A 25,620-nucleotide genomic window follows, 5' to 3' on the forward strand; every position below is an offset into this window, starting at 1 on the left:
TCATGGCCGCTTGCCCGCCCCGCCTGGGCTCTGTGGGCAGCGGGGCGGCCCGCGGCAGCCGGGAGCCGGAGCTGGCGAGCCGAGCGGAGACCTGTGCGCGGCGCCGCTGAGGCGCAGCATGTGAAGGAGAGACGGCATCCAGTGCGAGGCGAGCCTCTCAGCCGGCCGGGATGGCCACGACGGCCGAGCTCTTCGAGGTGGGTCCCCGCAGCTCTTCAGGGAGTGGCAGGCCCGGGGTGCAAGCAGCGAGGTGGGCGGGCAGAGGAGCGGGCGTTCGCGGCTTCGGGAGCAGCCCTGGGGAAGGAAGGTGGCAAGGGGTGGGGTGGTGGCTCCCGTGTCGGCGCGGGCGGAGCGTGAAAGGGGGAGGGGTGGCTTGGGGACCGGGGTGGGGAGGTGGGCAGGGGAGCAAGCCCGGAGTCCCAGCGGAGGAGCGTTGGTTTTGTCCGCACGGCTGGAAGGGAGCCTCAGGGTTTGGGCGTTGGAAGATGAACTCGGGATGAGAGTGGGAAGGGCTGACTTGGGGCGCGGAAAGAGGAGCCTGACCCAGGTCTGGCGAGCCCCGTCTTGTCGCCTGGATCCCCGCGTGATATTCTAGGGCCACCCCTTGAGATTGGGACGACTAGGCGCTTCTCGTGGTTGAGTAATGACTCCGTTAGCCAGTGTTAGAAGCGGCGCTCACTTGCCTAGCATTTACTCTTCCATTTGAAAAGGCTGTAGTATTTTTTACGACGATAAAGGCCTACTAAACCCTTCCGACTGAAGGAAGTCAAAACTAAAATTAACATTTGTGTTCGGATCTTGAGGAATTGAAGTGTATTATAACCCCCCCTCAACTCGGTGCTTTGTGACCACCTAGAGGGGTGGGAGGGAGACGCAAGAGGGAGGGGATATGGGGATATATGTATACGTATAGCTGATTCACTTTGTTATACAGCAGAAACGAACACACCATTGTAAAGCAATTATACTCCAATAAAGATGTTAAAAAAAAAAAAGAGTCCTTAACGCGTGAGACAGTGAGATTCTAATGTGTTTCTTGGACCGTTTTCAGTCTCTAAAACTTAAAATTCAGTTTAGGGAAATCCAGTGTGAGAAGCTGTGATGCTTGAGATAATAGAATAGGAAAATTCTAATTAGACCACCTAACAACGTGTAGGGGATCTTCTTTTGTGACAGAAATGAAAACTGAGATGTGAAGGAAGGGGAAGGAAGAACCTTTTTGATGTGTGCTTGTGTTTCATATTGAATAATAAAAAGTGTAAGAAATAATTAAGAAGACTGCAGTTGACAATAGATAATTTCTCCATAAGTGAAAATTGGATCCTTTTTTCTGCGTGAGATTCAGCAGGTTTTGTGGGTTTTTTTGTTTGTTTTTTTGGCTTAGAATTTGAATGCCACAGTTTCTATAACAACTGGGAACTTTTCATTTCTTAGCTAACTATGTTTTGGGTTTCTGTCAGCTTTTGGATAGATAATGCATTTATTGAGGAATAGTATATGCCATTTTTATAATAAGTTGTAATAAACTAGTAATTTATGAGTGAAGGAATATAATTATAAGAAAGAATTGGGAAATATTAATTACATTTCCTCAGATTTAAGTGTAGGGATATATTATTACATTAAGTACTCTAACTCCAAAATTGTGCCATCTGTTTATTGATTGACACAGGAGCAGGGAGACATTCTTTTTGCTACAAGCTTTTACTGTGTGTTCCTGAGCAAGATACTAAATAGTTCTGTAGTTCCTTGTTTTATTTTCACATTTTTATAAAGGTCGAAAACAATTTATGAACTTTAAGTCTTTAATATAATGAAATATGGAACCAGCCAGCTATTAATAGAAAACCGTTATTTTGTCATACAGTTCAGAAGGCATTAACCTTTGGGCTTATGAATCCTGCTTGACATTCCCAGTTGTCTTTTTTTTCTTTAAATGTTTGATCCCATGAGTCCACGTATACTTCCTTGAAAATATATTTGATTTCTTCCCCCTGCCCCCACCATGGGGGAAGGAGAGGAGGTAGAGAAATATCTGTAGTATATTTAGCTTTCTAGGGTCTTGCCATTTAGTAAAGTAGTTAAACTAAATTAGGGTTTAAGTTAACTCAGTGACTCCAGTTATGATAGCAGGTAATATTCACTTACCAGTGATGATAGAGACAGACTAGTCCTGTGTCTACAGTGTTCATAGAACGACCTTGAACATGCTTATGGATCTTAACGCATGTGACTTTCTCTTTCCTGACCATATGTAGTTTGTTGTTTCATCAAAATTAAAAGCATATTACCTTAGGGACTTCCCTGGTGGTGCAGTGGTTGAGAATCTGCCTGCCAGTGCAGGAGACACGGGTTCGAGCCCTGGTCCGGGAAGATCTCACATGCAGCGGAGCAACTAAGCCCATGCACCAAAACTACTGAGCCTGCGCTCTAGAGCCCGCGAGCCACAACTACTGAGCCTGCGCGCCGCAACTACTGAAGCCTGCGTGCCTAGAGCCTGTGCTCCGCAACAAGAGAAGCCACCGCAATGAGAAGCCCGTGCACTGCAACAAAGAGTAGCCCCCGCTCGCCGCAGCTAGAGAAAGCCCGCGCGCAACAACGAAGACCCAAGGCAGCCAAAACTAACTAAATAAATAAATTTTTTAAAAAAGCATGTTACCTTAATAGTTACAATTAAAGGTTAATAGTCATGATTAAGAAGAGTATTTTTTTTTAAGAAGTGTATTTATCTTTTCATCCCTACAGTGGATTCTACTCTTGAATAAGTTTTCATCCCTAAGTGAAAAGTTGGTCTCTTTGCTTTAGAGGGAGAAGGAAAAAAAGAAAACAAAAACCAAACTTCGTTTGTCACCGCCATTTCCTGTTGCTTTTGCCTTAGGACCTAGGTTGTAGGACAAGTCAGGGAGTGCTTTTTCTCTTGCTTGCCTTTCTTAGTCACAGCTGGAGAACTGTGGAAAACAGAGGTCAGGATGTAGTCAAGGATATTTAGTTTTTGCATCCTGGCTTTAATGCACCAATAAACTGAATTGTGTTTTAATTTTTTCACATTGAAAAAGAAGTTAACTCAATACAAAATTATGTTTTGAATCCATGAAATTTCGTAAGTGTTAATCCTGTTTCTTTTAAAATCTTCTTATTGGTCCTGTGAGACTTCCTTTTTAACATAAACACCTTCATACAACAAAGTCAAACTACAGGATATTTCCTCAGTTGACAGAAATGGTTTAAAAGTTCTGTCTGCAGTGTTTCTAAATGATCACCTCAGGTTGGACATTCTAAACAGGAATTCCTATGTGGTTTGGATTATGTCCTCTGCGTATAAAAAGTGACGGGGATAGTAAATTTTTTCTTTGTTGTCATAAGTATTCCTCTCCTTTCACTGCACTACTGAGAACATTGTACTCCCTTCTCACTTGCTATTTTTCTCTCCTGTCATTCTTCTGGAGACAATGGCTATTCTTCTGCTTGGGCAAGCTACCTTTATGAAAAGTTCTTTGTTAAGTAGGGTCCGTTACCCATTCATTCAACAAATATTTGTTGAGTACCTACTAAGTTAATGAGGCTGCATGTCTCAAAGGGTGTGCTGTATACATATTAATCCTATGAGATGTGCTGCAAAAAACCCAAATGGGCAGAGCCCAAGGAAGTTTTGGGTATGGGCATGCTTTGTTTCATTAGAGATTTACAGTATACCTTAGTATGTTAAGTATTCTAAGAAGTTCATTTCCCAAACCTTTTTAACCATGAGACTGTTTTACTTTCTACTGTTAATTTTGTGAATTCTATGGAACATACTTTGGAAAATGTTGAATTGTATATAGAACTCACCCTTACTGTTAAATAAGGGGAGAGAAGATAGATATATAACTATATATATATATAAAGCAGACAAGATGATAAAAGTCAAGCTATAAAGGGAGGTAACTGTAGACCCCAGAGACAAGGGAAGAGTTCATTTTAGCTGAAAGATAGCATGCATGAAGAAGAGGAGTGCCATGTAAGGTAATTGGGGTTTAATTGTAGAGGTCCTAAATACCAGGATTAGGAATTTGATTTTTTTTTTTCTTTCTTGTAAACATAGATGCCTTGATAGTAGTGTTTGAGGTCATGTAATTTGACTGTGGTGACAATGGCTATTTGACTTCCAGCTTAGAATTTGAATAGCTAAGAACACATTTGTGTAAAAACATATTTATGTCTCTTAGATTTACAAACTAAGTAACAAAAGCTATTTAAACAGACATTGAAAAAGACTTATTCTCTTGTTCAATTAACTAGTTAAATATGTTTAATGAACATGATATATGCAAGTAAGGACCACTCCTTTGCCTTCAGGGTGCTGAAATGCTACTTGTTTTAGACATATTAGCTATTAAACAAGTGTTTGTGGAACCTCGCCACCAATTACAGTATCATGTATATGAGAAAATGTATTTATTCAGTAAACATTTAGCTTACCTTACCTTACCTACCCTAGGCCAGAAATCCTTCCAGGTACTGGAGTTAAAAGATGGTTTGAGTTAAAAATCTAGTTGGGGGAGTCAAAGAAAAAAAAAAAACTCTTTCTACCACTACTCTCAATATTACTTCACTTCTGACACCAGCTGTGTGGGGATTTTCTTCCACAAGAATTCAGTTCAGTTTTCCAATAGACACTGACTGGGTGTCCTACAATTCACTGTAATTCTGATACTGTCTACCTGGAGTTAGCATCAGATCCCACAAGTTAAGGGCTCAGTCCCACAAAAATGCCCCCGCTTCAGATACCAGTTGCAGTTCAGGTTGTCACCTGTGTTTCTGACTGACAGCTATAAATTGGAGGGTCTCATGACCCCCTCTTAGAGATTCAGTAATTTGCTAGAATGGCTCACAAAACTCAGGAAAACAGTTTACTAACTAGATTACTGGTTTATTATAAAAAGATAAAACTCAGGAACAACCAGATGGAAGAGGTACATAAGACAAGATGTGGGGAAGGAGTGCAGCACTTCCATTCACTTGGGTGCTGCCACCCTTCCAGCACCTTGATGTGTTCAGCAACCTGGAAGCTCTCTGAACCCCACACTTTAGGGATTTTTATGGAGGTCTCATCATGTAGGGGTAATCATTAACTCATCTCTAGCCCTTCTCCCCTTCCCAGAGTATAAGGGGTGAGGCTGAAAGTTCCAGGCTTCTAATCATGCTTATCTTTCTGGTGACCAGTCCCCATACAGGAAGGAGCCCACCAAGAGTTGCTTCAGTAGGACAAAAGATGCTCCTATTACCCAGGAGATTCCAAGGGATTTAGGAGTTGTGTGTAAACCACTCCTATCACCTTTGTCACTCAGGAAATTACAAGAGTTTTAGGAGGTCTGTGTCAGGAACCACGGTTGAAGACCACTGGAACAGAAGATGCTCCTAGTACGCTTATCACTTAGTCCCTTAGTTGTCTTGTGTGTGCTTTCTTTCTACCTTTCCATGGGTAGGATGAATCCCATTTTGCTAGTCTGAAACGAAACGAAACGTTTGTAGTGCTTTTCAAAAGAATCAATATTCAGTAAATGTAATTCATTTAAATCCACCATGAAACACGTAGTCTCATGAAAATCAAATCAAATGTGGTTAAAAAGGAGAGCCAAATGTGATAAAATTCATTTAGTTCCAGTGCCAGAATTGCATAAAGTTCGTATTTGGTTTCTGGTAGAATCTTGGATTTATAACACCATAGAATGCCTATTTTTTATTTCTGGAGTGGAGGGTGGTAGTCCTGCCTTTTTGGTTTTGGATCTATGAAGCAAGTCTTGATTTTCAAGATCCTGTGCAGGGGATTTGGCCGTGGCCCCGATAACAAGTGGTTTGATTTATTGTGCATCTATGGTGTGCTCAACATTGTTCTGTTGACCACAGCTGGAAAGCAAGAGAAGTGTATGACAAATCCTGCCTTTGCTTTCAATTTAAGTGTGGAGAAGAGAAAAACTTACAAATGTTACTATAAAACAATAAATGACAAAATGGCAGTAATATATTGTTTTGTGTTGGCATTTGAATTTTTAAGCCTCATAGGGGTTAAGAGTGAAGAAATCAGTGGAGATCATCTAGGGAAAGAACCCTTTCCCCATAAGTATCCTTGTGGGTTGAGTTACCTGGTCACGGGTAAGGAAGCAGAAGTAGCATGGGTTTGAAAAGAAGACAAGAGGAGGCTGCTGGTAGTGTACCTGTTCATTTTGGGGTGCAAAGAAATTTGGTTAGGTAGTGTAATATAAGAACTTCAAAGGGCAGACTTAAGAGTGTAAACTTCATAGTTTAGGAATTGCATAGGGAAGTTTCTGACTAAAAGGGAATGGTGTTTTAAAGATTAGTTTGGCAGTGGTCTGCACAATGAATTTAAGAAAAGCACCTTATATAGGAAGTACTTGAACCCACCTGTTAGTTGGTTTAATAGGACACAGAAATACTTCTCTCTGAAATCCTCTGAGCCTTATTTTTTAATCCAAGCAAGTGAAAATATTATAGGTTCTTTGAGTTTGTGGGTGGCTGTAACATATTTTATTGGATCTATTTTTGGGAAAGCTACTATAAGAAAATATAAACGTTTGGTTGGATTTTCTCAAGGAAACAATGTTAAATTAGGGATTTATGTTCCTGTCCAAGGGCTTGAGGTCTTAATTTTTAATAGAAATGACCACAAACCCCAGGTTTTTATTACAATTGGTAGCATTTGTAAAGAATAGGAAATCAGTTTAATAGATCAACACCGTAATCGACTATGTAAAGTTGAATTTAATATGATAGTATCTTTGTAGTACATACTTAGATTTTTGTTTTTGTTTTGGACGTTTGCTTTTAATTACTACAGAAAAATAGAGATTAAGATATACCTTTGTCAGGTTCACGAAATTCTAAAAGATTTTTTGGGTAATTGTTTACAGGTATCTTTGAGAATCCTCTTAGGAGGACTTGGTCATTTGGAGGTCTTGGAGAATTTGTTACTTTGACTATCTTTTTCTCATTGTAAATGCCTTTGCAGCAGTGCTAAGTATTAGAAAGTAAATTATTGGGATTTATTTGGTTTTATAAGCAGCAAAGGTTTTGTTTTGTTTTTTGCTTTTTTGGAACTTCCATTCCATTGGAATGAGTAGCTGATTTATCTTAAACTCTTGTTGATAATTTGATTGCTTCTGAAGATGAAACCTGAACTTTGCTTCCAGGATGCTGTTGTCTCCTAAGTTTTCCTCCTCCTTTACTGGTCCCCCTTACTTTGTCTTTTGTTGGATCCCTTTCCTCCTTCTATCTCCACATGTTGCCATGCCCTTCTTCTTCCTAGATGATCTCATCCTGTTCTGAGGTTTTAAATAACTCTAAGATTATGTCTAGCACCAGTTTCTTCCCTGTAATACAAACTTATTTTTCTGACTCTGTGCTCTGCATATTCACTTGCATGTCTAATTGGCATCTTCAACATATCATATGCAGAATAGAACTCTTACATCCCTACTCCCTTTTCCATCTCTTTCCCCAGTCTCACTAAATGGCACCACTTACCATTCATAGTTGTTCAGGCTGCAGACCTCTATGAGTAATCATGATTCCCTTTTAAAATTTCTCCCCACATCCAATTCATCAGCACTTTGTATGAGTACAATCTTTAAAAATGTCATGAACCGGGCCACATCACAGTACCTCCTCTACTGCCACTTTCATCTGAGTCATTAGCATCTCTTGACTAGACTAGTACAGTGTTGCAGGTTTTCTCAGAGAAGCAGACTTTGAGACAGAGTTTAGTGTGCAGAATATTTATTAGAAAGTACCCTTGGGATAAATACATGTGAAAGGACAGGGTAAAGAAGCAAGATTGGGCCTTAGGAGAAGTAGCAGTACAATGCTGGCCCAGTGACAGTGGTGATGATCCCTATGGGAAGATCTGGAACTAAAATTACCTATCAGAGTTGTCCTGCTTTTTACCAAAGTGGCCAGGCCTTTATATCCCCGTCTTATTTAGTCATTGGATATAGACCACATTGAGAAAAGTGTGACATTGAGTGAAGTGGCTCTCTGCAGCTGAGAGGGTCCCTGAAAATACTGCCAGGTGAAGGTTCTGTGCTGACAGCACTGCTAGCAGCTAGAGCAAGACCCTTCTTGAAGGGAGATCTGGAGGACACGTGTCCACCGCAGACCACCCCTGTGCCACTGGACTCCATGTCTTCACATACATTTGGGGGGTAGCTCCTCTAGACTCCAGTTGGGGTTCTTATCCTGGAGGAAAATTAGAAGGTGGTTAGTGGGATGAACTATGGCCCCTGCTGTTGCATGTGGTCTCAGGTTGCAACTGATATCACTTTCCATTTTTTACTCTCCGTTCTAACTCCCCCTCACCTTCAGCTAGTATGTCTGCTGCTTTTGGTGGCTTAACTGGTTACCATACTCTTCTTAGGCCGGGTTGCACACTTGTCCGTGTACTTTCAGAATTGGTCAAGGGAGTATCACAAGATCCTTACAAGGAGATCTGTGTGTCAAACATATTGTTCCCTGCCCCCTCTGTATAGTAGCCACCCTGCCTCCCTCTGATGATGTCAGTTGCCCTGTCAAAGATAGTCACTCCTCTTGTTTTTTATTCCCTGGATAAAAGCAGCCAAATGCCCAGGCAGCACTTGCAGTTACAGTTTTTTGGGACTCTTATTATGTTCCCATACAAAAGTATTCCCCCTTTGGAGATTAAGACCTCTAACCCTGTAGACCTTAGAATTGCAGGAATAGCAAGAACAAATTGGGAATCATGATGAGCAGGGCCACTTCTGATTTTACTCCTTGTTCCCAGGCTCATGTGTTTTTCCTGTTGGGGACACAGCATCATATAAAGGTTTTAAATTCAGAATGTATACTGCATCTTGGCGGATAGCGCTCCATCTTCATAGAGTATTGTCTCTGAACTGGTAGTTCAGTTATACCTTCAGCAGGCTCTTTCAGTGCTCTGTCAGACTGGCAGCTTCTGGGTGGTATGGTTTATGATATGACCAGCTGATCCCATGGTCACCCCCTTTGCTGTTAAATGGGTCCCATGGTCTGATATATGAGATCCTGTGCCAGGAGAACAAACACTTCCTCTGAGGATAGGCAAACTCAATTTGGAATGTTTCTATTCCTGTTAGAATGAATTACTCTTCCAGCGTGGAAAGAGCCCAGTGTAGTCAACTTGCTACCACGTGGCTGATTAGCCTACTTGAAGGATGAGGCTGTTTTAGGGGCTCAGAGTTGGTCTCTGTCACTCTTAAGCTAGATCTTTGGCTTTGACACTAGATGGATCAGCCTTGCTAAGTAAGACCTCGTGCTGTTGGGGCCATATCTCTGTACTGTGTTCTCTCTGTTCATGTGTGCAATATGCTAATGCTGGGCAGAGGCTGGCTGGTGTCAGCTGGCAGAGTCATCTTGCCTACTTGGTTGAAGTCTTCTTGTGGATATTAACATGTGGTACTAAGATCTTCATACTTCATGCCCAGTCTCATGTATCCATTCACATGCCTGTACCCCAGACTTTCCTGTTCTCTTTCTTCCAGTCTTTTTCCTCTGATAGCCAGGCCCTTTGCCATTGTCTGTGAGTCCATATATATTCTAACTGCAGGTCAGTTTTCTGTCCATCCAAGAGGATGACCAGGTGTATTTCCCAAAGCTTTGCCTTTTGGGAGGATTTTTTTTTTTCTTGCCACTGAGTTTCAAGGCCACAGTTGAGGGAGGTTGTAACTGCAGCTGCTGTCCATTTTCATTTGGCACCCACATGCTTAGCCAACTCTTCATAAACCAAGCTGATGCTATTTCCTTCTCTGTCATCTGGTTGTAAGAGATTCCCATAAGGCCATACATGTGAACTGAGGGAAGGATGCTAGTGCAATAGTAGTGGAAGACATGGGAGTTTGGACTACCTGCTTATGCAGTTTGCTTTGTGGTTCTGTTCATGTTTGATCCTGGATTTACTGCTTCCGTCTTATGATGGATAGTTCCTAGGTCCACTTGGGGAGTCTGTTAGAACACACCTCATGTTATAATTCTGGATGCACGGTCACTTCGTGTCCTGTGGTCAGGTGTACCTTCTCTGCCAGGGTCCAGAAGCGTACTAGGAGTTGTTCCTCAAAAGATATGTAATCCTGCTGCAAATGGCATGATCTTGCTTCACAATCCAGGGATCTGTGTTGTGATTATCCCACTGGAGCTTGCTGTAACTTCACATGACATTGTTTCTTGGCACTGATTACTTTAATACTTTAGTAAATGCTGATTTCTTTAATACTATTGGGTCTGCTAGGTTGTATGGCCCCCTCTTCCACAGATCCCTTTTCTGTTTTTGTGTTACCTGAAATATGTGCCAGAGTGGGTGTGGAATATGTTGGCTCCAGAAGCTGAAAAGGCCTACCAGGTGTTATGTGTCCTTCCTTGTGGTGGAGGTGCAAGGTACCATAGTTTGTCCTTTACTTTGGATGTGATGTCCCAGCCTCCCCTGTCTACCTTAAACATTTTATTGATACACTGTGCCCGTGAATCTTTATAGAGTATATGTCTCAGTCTCCGGAGCACGTGTGTCTTACCAAGCTTCTCCAGTGTGCTAGCCAGTTCTTGCTCATTTGGCCCAATTAGCATGATGTCAGTTCATATGAGGAATCAGTAAGATGTTCTGCAGAATGTCCATACAGTACAGATCATGTTATAATAGAGGGTAGGAGAGTTCACATAGCCTTGAAGCAAAACTGTAAATGTACACTGTTGTCAGTTTTATGTGACCATGAATTGTCTGATCCTCTTTGCTAGTAGGGATAGAAAAGAACGTATCAGCTAAATCATTGACCATATAGCATGAGGCTCGGAGGTTGCCTCTGCATGTGGCACGGCAGATGTAACTGGGGCTACTTTTTGGTTGATTATTGAGGTAGTCGTCCTCCAGGATTTGTGTGGTTTCTGCAAAACCCAGACTGATGAATTAAATGAGAAAATGATAGGTAACATTACCGCTGCATCCTTTAGATGGGGGTTGGCAAATTTACAGCCCATGGGATACCTGCCTGTTTTTAAAGTTTTATTGATATATAGCTAGACCATTTGTTTATGTGTTGCCTATGGTTACATTTGTATTACATAGGCAGAGTTGAATGGTTTTAACAAAGACTCTGGCTCTCAAGCCTAAAATACTATCTAGTCCTTTATGAAAAAATTTGCTGATCCTTGCTTTAGAGCTTTAAGAATGGCACTAATTTTTGCCATTCCACTTGGTTACTATATTGAGTAGGGAGGGGTAATTTCAGAGACTTTTACTTGGACTTCCCCACCATAATAGTTCCTACTCTATAAACCAAGGACTCAGTGTGGAAGTTGCATTGGCCATCAGGTGTGTCTGTTCCTATTAAAGGTTTGCAGACTGGGGAAATGGCCACTAGTTGGGCTAATGGCCCATTGGACCGATGGTGAGCTTGACTTTGGCTAGGAATGTGTTTATTACTTGGCTCCCATATGTCCTCCTCCCATATGTCTCTTGAGTCCATGGTGCTTTGAGTCAATCAAGAATGTCAGCTAGGACCCTGTATACAACAGACCTCAAAAAGTTTGAGTATTCCCTTTCCCTAGTATATAGTTACTCAAGTAAATTGTTGTAACTGCTTTTGGGGGAAGGAATAGTAGATTCATTACTGCATATATTTGCCAGCATATTGCAGAGTCCTTCCTCCTGGGAACCTGGCCTTTTCTTCAGTCGATAATGGGGAATATGTTATAGTACATCCTTCAAGACCTTAGTACAAGCTGTGGATTCTCACTACCTCTCTTGGTCTCATCTACAACTATTCTCCACTTCACTCACTGTGCTCTAGTCACACTGGCCTCTTGTCATTACTTGCATACTAAGTTTGTTCCCTGTACTTGGAGCATTCCTTCCCCAGATGACTTATTCCTTAGCTGCATTTAGTTCTTTGTTCAGAATTTACTTTTTTAAAAAAATATTTATTTATTTATTTATTTGTGGCTGCTTTGGGTCTTCGGTGCTACATGCGCGCTTTCTCTAGTTGCGGCGAGCGGGGGCTACTCTTTGTTATGGTGCGTGGGCTCATTGCAGTGGCTTCTCTTGTGGAGCACGGGCTCTAGGCGCGTGCACTTCAGTAGTTGTGGCACACAGGCTTCAGTAGTTGTGGCTCACGGGCTCTAGAGCACAGGCTCAATAGTTGTGGCACACGGGCTTAGTTGCTCCGCGGCATGTGGGGTCTTCCCGGACCAGGGCTTGAACCCATGTCCCTTGTACTGGCAGGCGGATTCTTAACCACTGTGTCACCAGGGAAGCCCAGAATTTACTTTCTTAGAGAGGCATTGCCTGATCACTTCTACTAAAAATAATTCCACTCTTATCCATCCGTCTGTATCCTGTTTAGCTTTCTTCATAGTTCTTATTATGTTTTCATGTATCTGCTCATTTGTCTGTTACTCTCCTCCCTGAAATCCAGTGGAGCAGAGATTTTTCTCCTGCCCTTAAGAATATTTAGAATAGTGAGTAGCATGTAGTAGGCTCTCAATTAATATTTGTTGAATGAGGGAATACTGTATTTTGAGAAAATTGAAAATGTTTCATATGAAAAAATGCTTGCTTTTTTTTCACTGTCAATAATACTTGTTGATTTGTAAGTTTTTTGACATATAATTTAATAAAACTGGTTTGTTGAGATTAATGAACAGTGTAACATGTTGAATTGAAAACTGAAACTACTCTCAATAACTAATAAATGAAATTAATAACACATGAGAACTGGGACTTCCCTGGTGGTCCAGTGGTTAAGACTCTGTGCTTCACCTCAGGGGGCATGGGTTCAATCCCTGGTTGGGAACTAAGATCCCACGTGCCACATGGTGTGGCAAAAAAAAAAAAACAACAACAAAAAACCACACATGAGAACTAAGATTATTAAGTACTGTATTTACACAAGTATCTATGCGTAAAAAATGACAGGGAAAAGGAGCACGATGACTATATAATTTAATGAAAGTACTGTGGACTTTTTTTTTTTTAACATCTTTATTGGAGTATAATTGCTTTACAATGGTGTGTTAGTTTCTGCTTTATAACAGAGTAAATCAGCTATACATATACATATATCCCCATATCTCTTCCCTCTTACGTTTCCCTCCCTCCCACCCTCCCTATCCCACCCCTCTAGGTGGTCACAAAGCACCAAGCTAATCTCCCTGTGCTATGCGGCTGCTTCCGCCTAGCTATCTATTTTACGTTTGGTAGTGTATATATGTCGATGCCACTCTCTCACTTTGTCCCAGCTTACCCTTAGTACTGTGGACTTTTGAAGAGCTGCTACTTCCTAAATAAATTTAACCCCTTTTAAAGAAAAAAACTCTTTATTTTACCAGAAGTGAAGGCTTGAACTTTTGAAATCAGATAAGCATATGTGATCTTGGATTAAATAGCCTTTTTGTATCACATAATTTCCCAGGTATAAAATGAATCAACATTAATAGAACCTACCTCATGGACTTGTTAAGTACATATTAAATGAGATTAAGTTTGTAAAATGCTAGGCACATATCTGGTACATAGTATACACTTTAAAAAATCAGCTGTCATCACCATCTTATCATAATTTAGAAGTATTTCATGTGCTTATCAGACTTTCTAAAGTTCTAAGTAGCTCTAAACATAAATTTCTTTGAGTCATTGCTTCTCAATTTATATATGTAAATTAAGAATTGTTAGACATGTCAACTCTTTGTCTCAAGAGAAGTGAGGTAGACTACAGGTATGATTATATAAATGATATGTTCGCTAAATGAGTTAATTGTATATTAGAGGGCCAGAATTTTTACTTTGCAGCATAGCTAACTCATCCTTAGAATTTAATCTTCGAACATGTCAGCACCTGGATAAATCTGAATTTTTAATTTTTTTACAGTTATTACAAAATATTGGATATATTTCCTGCATTGTACAATACATCCTTGTAGCCTATCTTACACCCAGTAGTTTCTGCCTCCCACTCCCCCACCCTTATATTGCCCCCCTTCCACCCCACTGGTAACCACTAGTTTGTTCTCTATATCTCTGAGTCTGCTTCTTTTTTGTAATAGTCATTAGCTTGTATTTTTTAGATTCCACATATAAGTGATTTCATACAGTATGTGTCTTTCTCTGTCTGACTTATTTCACTTAGCATAATGCCCTCCAAGTCCATCCATGTTGCTGCAAATGGCAAACTATCATTCTTTTTTATGGCTGAGTAGTGTTCCATTGTATTTATATACTACACCTTCTTTATCCATTCATCGGTTGATGGACACTTAGGTTGCTTCCATATCTTGGCAATTATAAATAATGCTGCTGTGAACATTGGGGTACATGTATCTTTTTTTAAAAATTTACATGTTTGTCTATCTATCTATTTATTTATTTATGGCTGCGTTGGGTCTTCATTGCTATATGCGGGTTTTCTCTAGCTGTGGCAAGCGGGGGCTACTGTTTGTTGCGGTGTGCGGACGTCTCATTGCGGTGGCTTCTCTTGTTGCAGAGTACAGGCTCTAGGTGCGCAGGTTTCAGTAGTTGTGGCGCATGGGCTTAGTTGCTCTGCAGCATGTGGGATCTTCCTGAACCAGGGCTTGAACCCGTGTCCCCTGCATTGGCAGGTGGATTCTTAACCACTGCGCCACCAGGGAAGTCTGGGGTGCATGTATCTTTACAAATTAGTGTTTTTGTTTTTTTTCAGATATATACCCAGGTGTGGAATTGCTCCACATATGGTAGTTCTATTTTTAGTTTTTTGAGAGACCTCCATACTGTTTTCCACAGTGGCTGCACCAATTTACATTCCCACCAACAGTGTAGGAGGGTTCCCTTTTCTCCGCATCCTGGCCAACATTTGTTATTTGTGTTCTTTTTGATGATAGCCATTCTGACAGGTGTGAGATGATAGCTCATTGTGGTTTTGATTTTCATTTCCCTGATGACTAGCAGTGTTGAGCAGAGCTGAGATTTAAATCACTCTGTTTTCACTGCTGTATAAAACTTAATAGTAACTTTGGGAAACTACGAATAGCTCCTTGTGCCTAAGGTTTAGATGGTGAGGATAAGAAGAATTCAAACTGGAATCGCCAGTAAATGCTATCAGTTTAAGTTACATGCTAAGTGGGAGGCAATATATGATATCTATTTGTACGAAAGAGGGTAATATGGAAAATATGTAAATTAGTGTGTATTAGTCTAAAAAATGCATTCTCGGCCGATGGTGAACATTTGAATGTTTATTTTCTTGATTGGGCCTTCTACTCTGATATTCTTTTTTTTTTTTTTAAAGTTTTTGTTTTTTTGTTTTCTTTGTTTTTTTGTTTTTTTAATTTTATTTTATTTATGGCTATGTTGGGTCTTCGTTTCTGTGCGAGGGCTTTCTCTAGTTGCGGCAAGTGGGGGCCACTCTTCATCGCGGTGCGCAGGCCTCTCACTATTGCGGCCTCTCTTGTTGCGGAGCACAGGCTCCAGACGCGCAGGCTCAGCAATTGTGGCTCATGGGCCTAGTCGCTCCGCGGCATGTGGGATCTTCCCAGACCAGGGCTCGAACCCGTGTCCCCCGCATTGGCAGGCAGATTCTCAACCACTGTGCCACCAGGGAAGCCCTGATATTCTTTTTTTATAATTCTTTTTTTTCTGGGAAAGTTTAGAAAATTTTACCCTGCTTTTTCACTTTTTTCATTTTTAAAATATTTATTTATTTATTTATTTTTAATTTTTGGCTGCGTTGGGTCTTTGTTGGTGCATGTGGGCTTTCTCTAGTTGTGGCGAGCGGGGACTACTCTTCGTTGTGGTGCGCAGGCTTCTCATTGTGGTGGCTTCTCTTGTTGCGGATCACGGGCTCTAGGCGTGCGGGCTCTAGAGCGCAGGCTCAGTAGTTGTGGCGCACGGGCTTAGTTGTTCTGCGGCATGTGGGATCTTCCCAGACCAGGGCTCAAACCTGTGTCCCCTGCATTGGCAGGCGGATTCTTAACCACGGTGCCACCAGGGAAGTCCTGTCCTGCTTTTTTAATATCAGATATTATACATGAGCATTTTTTTCTGATTTCATTAAATTGTTTTACAACATGATTTTAATAGGAACATAATTGTTTTATCCTGTAAGTTTGCTATAATTTTTCAATAATGATTTTGTTGAATATTTGTGTAATAATTTTTCAGTGTTATATATAATACAAAAATTTTGTGTTCATATCTGCTTTTTCCCTTAGAATTTTATAAGTAGAATTACTGGGTTAAAGGGTATGAGCATTTGTAGTACTTTGATGTTACCAAAATGTTACCTGCTGTCCTCCAAAAATACTGTACCTTTTAACATTTCTAACAATAATGAGAGTGAATTTCAGCTTATCCTCTCCTGTATGCATATTATAATTAAGGAAAAAGAAAAACTTTGTCAGTTTGTGAGGCAAAAAGAAGAAAAAAAAAAGTGATAACTAGACCTTATTTGATTACTAGTGAAGCTGTATATATTTCATGTTTCTTGGCCATTTGTATTTCTTCTATAAATTGTTTGTGTCCCTTGCTCATTTTTCCTTTGGTATGTTCCTGCTCATAATACTCTTTAATATTTTAATATACTGATTTTCATTAAGTAATTTGTTTATTGAAGATTTTTTTAAATTGAAAAACCCTGTACATTTTAATAATAGAGTTGTGTTTAGTAATTTAATTTTAAGTTCTCACATGGTATAAACTGTTTCATTTTTGTAAGTAGTATTAAGTCATGGCCTGTGAAACTTTTTAAAAGAACATTTATTTTGTAAACTAGGAGCCTTTTGTGGCAGATGAGTATATTGAACGTCTTGTATGGAGAACCCCAGGAGGAGGCTCTAGAGGGGGACCTGAAGCTTTTGATCCTAAAAGGTGAAGTAAAAATTTCTTTTTCATAGATGCAATCTAGTACAAATTTGTGTCTGGAATAGAGGTGACTGTTGGAATTCCTTTCAACATTCATGTAAAGGGAGTTAACAACTGGCCAATAAAAGGAAGAAGCATTAGAAGTTTGAGATTTATTTTTTTCCTTTTATGTTTCTTTTATTTTAGAGAAGGACTTTAAGTGATATGGGGGAAGGGATTTTATTGCATTATGAGAATTTAATATTTTCTCCAATTAGTAATAAATTAGAAATGGCTGGCTGTACCTCTAAAATAAAACATGTTGAATATGTTGTTTTAAGTATCGGTGTAAATTGGGGGAACAAAAATTCACCATACCCTGGAATGCACAGTATTATTTTTATATAGTATGATTTACCTTTTTAACTATTTCTATAAAATTGGTTTCAATTCTGGGGGTTAATGGAGATTCCCTATGAGGTTTTCATTTATGTCAGAGATAATCCCTAACAGGATGCTGAAGAGAAAATTAACATGTTCATCCTTACCTCAAGGAATGCTCACTAATACTTTATTTACAATTATAAGTGAACTGGTCACTTCCTAGTGATCAGTTATAGATGGATTGATACATATTCTAATTTTCCTTTGTTAGATTATTAGAAGAATTTGTAAATCATATTCAAGAACTCCAGATAATGGATGAAAGGATTCAAAGGAAAGTAGAGAAACTAGAGCAACAGTGTCAGAAAGAAGCTAAGGAATTTGCCAAGAAGGTACAAGAGCTCCAGAAAAGCAATCAGGTAAACATTTAGTTAAATAATGAATAGTTTATACAGGCTTTATTATCTTTATTTCCTTTCAGTTTTCAGTTTTTTAAAAAAATCTAGTGCAATAGTAATTGTTGAGGTTTCTTTATACTGCTCCCATCTCATGGGATAAAATGTTAATGAATTGTTATTAGGCACTCTTGGTGCACTTGCTTGCCTACTGAGTGTTGGTTTGGGATCACAGTACTCTCTTAGGATGGGGTGGTATCCATTACAGTGTGGTCCTTGCTTCCTCTTTAACAGTGCAAACTTTTAAGAATGATAATTCAGTAGACCTTTATTTTTAGGGGGTCGTGATTAGCTTGGACATTTAGGTATTTATTTGCATTCTCATTTAATCATAAAGCAAAAGAATAATACCAGACCAACTATTGCCTGGATGGAGTTTTTTCCTAGAGGAAACCTGGTCTGGGAAGCTTCACAAAAGTCATGAGGTATATACCCTAATGAGAATGCTGGTGTAATTGGGAAAAGCATGTGCAGAACTCTTCCTCAGTCCATTTGGGAGTAAAACTAGATCTCTAGACTGACTCTGGGGTAAGTAGGCCAAGCTTCTTAGCCATTCTTAGGCCCTAAACTTAATCTGGAACCTCTGAACCTCTTTCACAGCCTGGACCTGATGTGGAACTTGATTGCCCTTTGTAAATGTAGCTAGAAGAGCATGTTTAGCATCGCTGCCTCCCAGGGGCTGTTTGTCCTTTAGTGTTAGGGGTTAGCAAGCTGATTGCTGCTCAGATTTCATATGTTTAGATTCCTTCACTTAAGCATGTATAACTGTTAGAAAATAATAAAGTCAGTAATTTACATAAGATAGAGAATGTGTTTTTAAGTAGTTAAGGTGATAGATTCCAAATACTTCTAATGCAGATTCCCCTTGGTAATAATGATAGTATTAGTCGTTAATCTGGGTTCTCTGATTGTATTTTATGCTTGTTCACATTTTTTCTAGGTTGCCTTCCAACATTTCCAAGAACTAGATGAGCACATCAGCTATGTAGCAACCAAGGTCTGTCACCTTGGAGACCAGTTGGAGGGGGTAAACACACCCAGACAACGGGCAGTAGAGGCTCAGAAATTGATGAAATACTTTAATGAGTTTCTAGATGGAGAATTGAAATCTGATGTTTTTACAAATTCTGAAAAGGTGAGCACTGTCAGAAAGATAAAAGCAAATTATAGCATTAATAACAATGCCCTAATTATGAACTACAGTTATTACTTTCCAGAGTCAGACTTCAAATCACTGAGTAGCTGACTTATTAAAAGTCTTTATTCTGAAATGTACACTTGTCTACAGATTGCTGATCAAGTATATATATATTCAAATTTTTAGTTGGATTGCCTGGCATTTTTGTTTATGAAATTTGTATGGTTTAGATATGTTGAGGTAACTATTTTAATAAATATTTCTTTTTCATAATTGACTTTTAATATTAACAGAATTTGATAGTAACATTCCATTGGGTGAGGGGTGGTCTGACCTAAATCATTGACAAGCTGAAGTATCTTTCTATGCAAGGAATTCAGAGCTTCTAGTTTTTGTTACTTGAATAAAGATCTTTTACAAAGAATTAAAGCATAGTTTAGATCAAAGAGAATAGAAAAATCTGAATTAATTGTTCATGTTAATCTTTTTCATAGCACTAGTCACTTAATCCTGGTCTAAGGTTGCATGGTGTTGGCTGCTGTACAATCTTGGAAGAGGTTATTTAGCTCACTTTCTTCCTCTCGGGGGAAAAAATCAAAATGCATGAAAAAATAGACATTCTTATGGATGGTATATGTACATAGTGACATTGTCCACTAATATGTTGAATACAGTCTTCCAGAATTTTTCCGAGTGTACTCCATGGGATATCTCAGATAGCGGAATTTTAAAAACTAAGTAGTACTGAAGTTCACTTTGAATTAAGCAACACATTTTTTTGTGAGTAGGAACTATATAGGGGTATAGAATTTATAATTTTTAGAGATCTTTGAAAGGAATGGTTACATATGTAGAAATAACTCCTCTAAAGAAAAGGCAGTATTTTAAATAATGAGTTTCAGGAATTATATTTGTAATATAAAGTAGAACTGATAAGATTAACATCAAGAACATTATCATACTTAAACACTTGTAAAATACTGGCAATATCTAGTTTTTATATATTCACATTTTTATATATAATAATATATACACACACACACACACACACACACACACACACACGGCTTGAACACTGAACTGTTTTTCAGGATAGTTTATGGAATGCTTTTATTTTATGTTTCCTAAATATAAACATATTTCTAATGTATTATAAAAGTACATATTTATACATATAAAAATGTTTTTTTGTATATATATAAAATTGTATATAATTCAAGTCTTATACCTTGGGTTACCTTGGATTATACCTGTTGGATTGTAGAGTATATTTATGTTTTGTTATAAACAAAATGCAGATATTTTACCCAGTGTGAGTTGGTCTGTTTATTTGATGCAGCTCAAGGCAGCCATTTAGAATCTAGAGAAAAATAAATATTTTAAAATTGACTGATTACACATATTTTTACCCTGATTTGTATTGCTTGTAATGTTTTGCATAATGAAATTATGTTTTTTACACTTTTCTTTAAACATTTTAATTATCCTCAAGTAATTGTGTAGTTCATGATATTACTATTGTCTCTTAATTTTTAAGATTTTGATTGAAAGAAGAAGGAAAAAATCTTCATATCCTTGCTACTTCATTCACTTGGTCACTAGCTGTCTGTAATTTTTGAAGAGCAAGTAGAGCTAACAGTGCTTTTGCTACTTCCTCTTATTTTCTCTCCTGTGCTTCACTCCCTACCATATCCCATCTTCTTTCATCTTGTTCCTTTTTTCTTATACTCTAGTCCTCTTTTCCCAATTGTCTTGTTTTTCTCTCATATCTCCCATAAGTTCTGGGTTACTGTTGAATCATTACTTCTGACCTGGTACTATCACAGTTAACTACACTTAGGAACATCATATATGGTATTAGATTGCTAATTATTAGATAAACTTCTAACTATCTCAATTTCTGCACTGTGTGCCAGCCACCTTCCCAATGGAAAGAAAAGGAAAATCACCCATGTAGTTAGGGAGGTGTGTGATTGTGGAAGGAATTAGAATGCGAAAAGATAACAACACATCTTTTTCCTTTTTCTTGTTGCTCCATAGTCATTTTTGCTTTTTTTTAATCTTTCCTTCTCAGAATCTTCTAATTTTCTTCTCTGGGAAAAAAACCCATTTTATGGCCATAGTATATATTCCCTCTTACCTCTGTCATTACAAAGTATGTTAGTTGTTTCTCTTAGCATCACAACTTAATGTTCTTCATGTAGATAATGCCTGATGGTCCTGATTATCTTTAACCTGTGGTGGTCTCTCACCTTACCCTAACATCAGTAGCGGTGGTCTCTCACCTTACCCTAACATCAGTAGCAGATGTAAGCAAGTTATTAGATTGTGGTTTTGAAAGCTTCTGTACTTTTATAGTATATTTCAACTGATGGATGACCTTAAGAGCTACTTGTGCTTGAAACAATTTTTATAAAATAATTACCTGTGGGAATTCCATAAAATCAAGTGTTATTTACTCTGCTATACTTCTTACTATATTAAGTGAAGTTTTCAAACACTACGTAATGGGGACTTGCATCTCTTAAAACAACAAGAACAAACTCCTGATAGGAACATAAAACATGTATGTAGGTCCTTTCTGAAGGGAGTATCGGTGAGGAGAAAAGGGTGGACATTGCTAGTACAACTAAATGGTATGGTGAAAAGAGATGATGCAGTGGTATCTGTGCCCATGTTCAGTAGAATAGAGTGAGCATCTGGTAACTGAAAATGACAGTGACATGCTGACTAGGAGAGAAGAGATAACTGAAGCAGAAATGCTATCTATATTCACTATTGTTGGGCAAAACAACAATATCATTTGGTCCTGCTTTTGTTTTCCACAGTTGCTTGCCAGACTTCACATGAGTACTCGGTTAGAAAGATCTGTGTTAATGTTCTCAGCTCTTCCTTCACGTTTGTATGAGTCTCTCTGTCTGTTTTTTTTTTTTTTTTCATGTAAGAGAAAGTGAATGATCATAAAATCATTTAATCAAAGGTGTGCCAAAATAAAACTCAATACTTATTTGAAATTTGTTTTAAAAAGTAAACATTATATAACTCCCCTATACATTAGTGTGAATAAGCACAAATGTCTGCATTTTAAGAATTTTGGACCCCTTGCCTAAATCCTTTAGTTCCACAACTTGAATAAGTACAAACATTTCTGTACCATTTTCCATTCTAGAAACTTCATATTAAACTTAATCTTTGCTTTTATAACAAGTTTTATAACTTGATATGTTCATTAAATGACAGGCATTTTGTTGTTTTTTTCTTCACTTAAAATGGGTTATATACAGCAGTATGATCTGAATTATTTTCATAAATCTTGTTTATCGTTTCACAAACTCAGAAGATACTTAAACTTGCTTTCAGCAATCAGTGATTTGAATTTTTTCTGAGTAAACTTGAACTGCAGGTTTCATTGGGAAGGGACTGTGGCATTATAAAATCACAAGATTTCAGTACAATAATGACAAATGTTTATGTTTTGTTGACTCATTATTGGTGATACCCCAGATGTATTCCTGTTGCTCATAAGATTTTATTTGTTGTGTTTTTTAAAGAAAATTGTTTGGGTGAGTGTCTGTGGGCATACATAGAAGAATATTACTATTTTTAAATATAAAATTATTTTTTGATATGTATAAAGGTTTTTTTAAATTATTGCTTTTGTTTTTTAATAGATAAAGGAGGCAGCAGACATCATTCAGAAGTTGCACCTAATTGCCCAGGAGTTACCTTTTGATAGGCAAGTTTATTTCTCAAGAGCTAATTTGAGTATATGGTATAGTGTATAGAATAAAATTGTACTTTTTCCGGTATGATTTTGCTCATTAATTCAACAAAAACTTATTGAGGACAGCCTTTGTACAGGTACGGTATGTAATAGCTGATTGAAAAAAATGTGGTATCTTAACAACTAAATTTAATGATATATCTTGAAATAATTTCAATCTTATGTTTTTCTTTTGAAAAAAATTGATGGAGAATTTTGAAATTGGAGTAAGATTTTGAATTTTCTTTTTTTCTGGACTTTGATAAACAGACTAGAAGGGGACAGAGAAAGTTTAAACATGGGGCTCTTGAGTTCCTTCTTCTTCTGTCTACATGAAAATTCTTAAGCTTTTAGGGGTCTTGGACACCTTTGAAAAGCTGGTGAAAGCTATGAAATTTCCTTAAAAAATTCAGATACACAAACTGTTGTATACAATTTCATGGAGTTTTAGACCCTTTAGCCTATCTGTAGGCTCCTTCCTAGGGACTTCAGGTTAAGAAATCCTGTTTTAGATGCAAGACCCTAGGGCCATTACTAAGTTAGGTATTAATGGTTTCATCCTAAAAGAAACTTCACTGAGAAGGAAATTCTTTCATGATTTCCTTTAGTTCATGGAATGTCAGACTCTATAATAAAATCTTGTTAACAGTGGTTCTCCCATTTAAATATCTGGAAAAAATGTCTTCCCTTTTAACAGATAATATACGTATTTTATTCTTTTTTTTTTTTTTAAACATCTTTATTGAAGTATAATTGCTTCACAATGGTGTGTTAGTTTCTGCTTTATAACAAAGTGAATCATTTTATTCTTTTGGTAATACTTGAAAATCCTGAGGTACAGGTAGAATGTAAATGTATTGCTATACTTAAAGCTTGTCCATTATGTCCCAAACATAGAGTGAAAGTGAATTCCCTACCCCCAAATATATCTTATTTTACTCTGAACTTTGTATCATCATAAAGGATTAGCAGTAATAAGCATCTATCATTTAGCTATTATTAATAATCTCATACTTGTCCAGCATTATGAGCAATGATTTTTAATGTCACCCACAAAAAACCTCTCTTTAACTTTATTTCAGAGTTAAACCATTTACTTAAATGGGTAAAATGTATGGCTCACAATAAGTGCATCATAATTGTTGGCTTCATCTGTCTCCCACCCCTACAAACACACAGGCATATACTCATCTTCTCCTGCTTCTCAATTACATGCTTCTCTTACAGTTTTGTTTTAGCGTATCAAGCCTTAGAATTGAATATATAGCCTAATCAAGTTTAATTTTTTCACAAAGATCAATATGGCCTAACATACTCTGTGATCCACTGTGACTTTGATATCAATTTTGTATAGATCTTTAAATTATTACCTTCTTCATCTGTCTTTGGCATTCTTTTGCCGCCCACTCTCCTGTCTCTTCAAACTAATTACATAAGATCTCTCAACATTAATTTTCCATGTTGTGCATTCCACCTTGATACTTATGATTTGAAAAAAATTCTAGTGTATGGTAGTGTGTGATATTTTAGTTTTTGAATTTGCAGAGGTTGAATGCTAGGCACATTACTGGGTCCTTTTTATGGCTTCTATTTTATTTTTCTAGTTTTAAAATAACTCATTTGTATATGCTTATTTTATAGTTGTTTTTCTTTAAGTAACAATAGTGGAACGTCATATGAGGAAATCCCAACTGAGGGGAAAATAGACAAATATCAAGTGAATTTAAAATGCCGGTGAATATGAGTAGGGACAATAACCCAGTTGTTGGGGCCTTCTGGGTTGTTAATGCCTCATACAGAATTCCTCCCTTTAAAACGGGATTGGTGGGACTTCCCTGGTAGTCCAGTGGTTAAGACTTCGCCTTCTAATGCAGGGGGTGCAGGTTTGATCCCTGGTCGGGGAGCTAAGATCCCACATGCCTCTGGGCCAAAAAACCAAAACATAAAACAGAAGCAATATTATAGCAAGTTCAATAAAGACTTTAAAAAAAAATGGTCCACATCAAAAAAAAAAGGGGTGGGGGAATTGGTTATTCAATGTGAATTTCCTCAGTGAGAACCAGATACCCCATCTGGATTGCCCAAATTCAGTTTTGTTACATGGCATGCTTCCTACTATCAGTACTCTCTCCCCTCTGGCTTTGTCTTTCCCTCCCCTCCCTCCCTCCCCCGCTTCCTTCCTTTTTTTCTGATGACATTTAGTATAGAGGATTCCTATGTACCCCCAAAACCAGTTTCCCCTTTTATTAACATCTTACATTACTATGGTACATTTGTCACAAATAATGAACCTCATCATTGGTTTTTATCTTTCAGATTTTCCGAAGTTAAATCCAAAATTGCAAGTAAGTGGGGTTCTATTTATTTAACTGTTTTGGATAGGTAATCAAACTACTTGTATAAAAGAAAGAAAATAGTAAAAGAAGAGAGTGGGAACAATGTCATCCTCCCACCCCATCCCTGAGTTTGATTCCTCTTCCTTGAAACAAGTGTGATCAATTTCTTGGGTATTCTTCCAGAATATTCTATGGATATACAAGCATAAGACATAAATCGTGTATATAATGTGTAGAATTTAGTTCTGCTGTCCACATTTATTTTAAAATAATTGGTGGCATGCTATACAAATAGCTTCCATACCTTGTGTTTTTAATTTAACAGTGTATCTTGGGGATTGTTTTTGTATTCATACATACAGTTCTAATGTAGGTTCTCTTTTTTTAAAGCTAGCTCATAATGACCATTTCAGTACCTATTTAACTCCTTACATGATAGCTTGATTCTTGATCTTTGGATTGTATTTTAAGCAGATCATTCTGGATTTCTTGAAAGGCTGCTATATTTGCAGGCTCCCGTGGTAGTCTAAGTCACTGTTTTGGGAAGTCATTGAAGTTCAGAGACCACCTGTTTTCCCAAAAGTGTACCGTAATAGCCTCAAGAATGTAGTGAATCAAATACCACATGTTGTCTTAAGGTGTACCTTGGTATTGAATCTGCCATTGTTTGTAGTAAAGGCATCTGAACACTAGTAAAG

General features: G+C 38.1%; 1 protein-coding gene across 2 annotated transcripts in view; it reads left to right on the forward strand.

Annotated features, from left to right (window-relative positions):
• The first annotated feature begins 57 nt into the window (after positions 1–57).
• Positions 58–25,620, forward strand: part of EXOC5 (exocyst complex component 5) — a 56,971-nt gene continuing 31,408 nt past the window's right edge. For both annotated transcript variants that reach the window (XR_014260780.1, XM_082450399.1), the window contains exons 1-6: positions 58–197; positions 16,779–16,873; positions 17,502–17,649; positions 18,626–18,820; positions 22,495–22,559; positions 24,903–24,931. Coding sequence is in view for 1 of the 2 variants with exons in the window: in XM_082450399.1 (XP_082306525.1) it covers positions 171–197; positions 16,779–16,873; positions 17,502–17,649; positions 18,626–18,820; positions 22,495–22,559; positions 24,903–24,931 (559 nt within the window). In the remaining variant the exon portion in view is untranslated. The remainder of the gene's footprint in view (positions 198–16,778; positions 16,874–17,501; positions 17,650–18,625; positions 18,821–22,494; positions 22,560–24,902; positions 24,932–25,620) is intronic.

This window comes from Balaenoptera physalus (genome assembly GCF_965194825.1).
Source record: "Balaenoptera physalus genome assembly, chromosome: 2".
Classification (NCBI taxonomy): domain Eukaryota; kingdom Metazoa; phylum Chordata; class Mammalia; order Artiodactyla; family Balaenopteridae; genus Balaenoptera; species Balaenoptera physalus.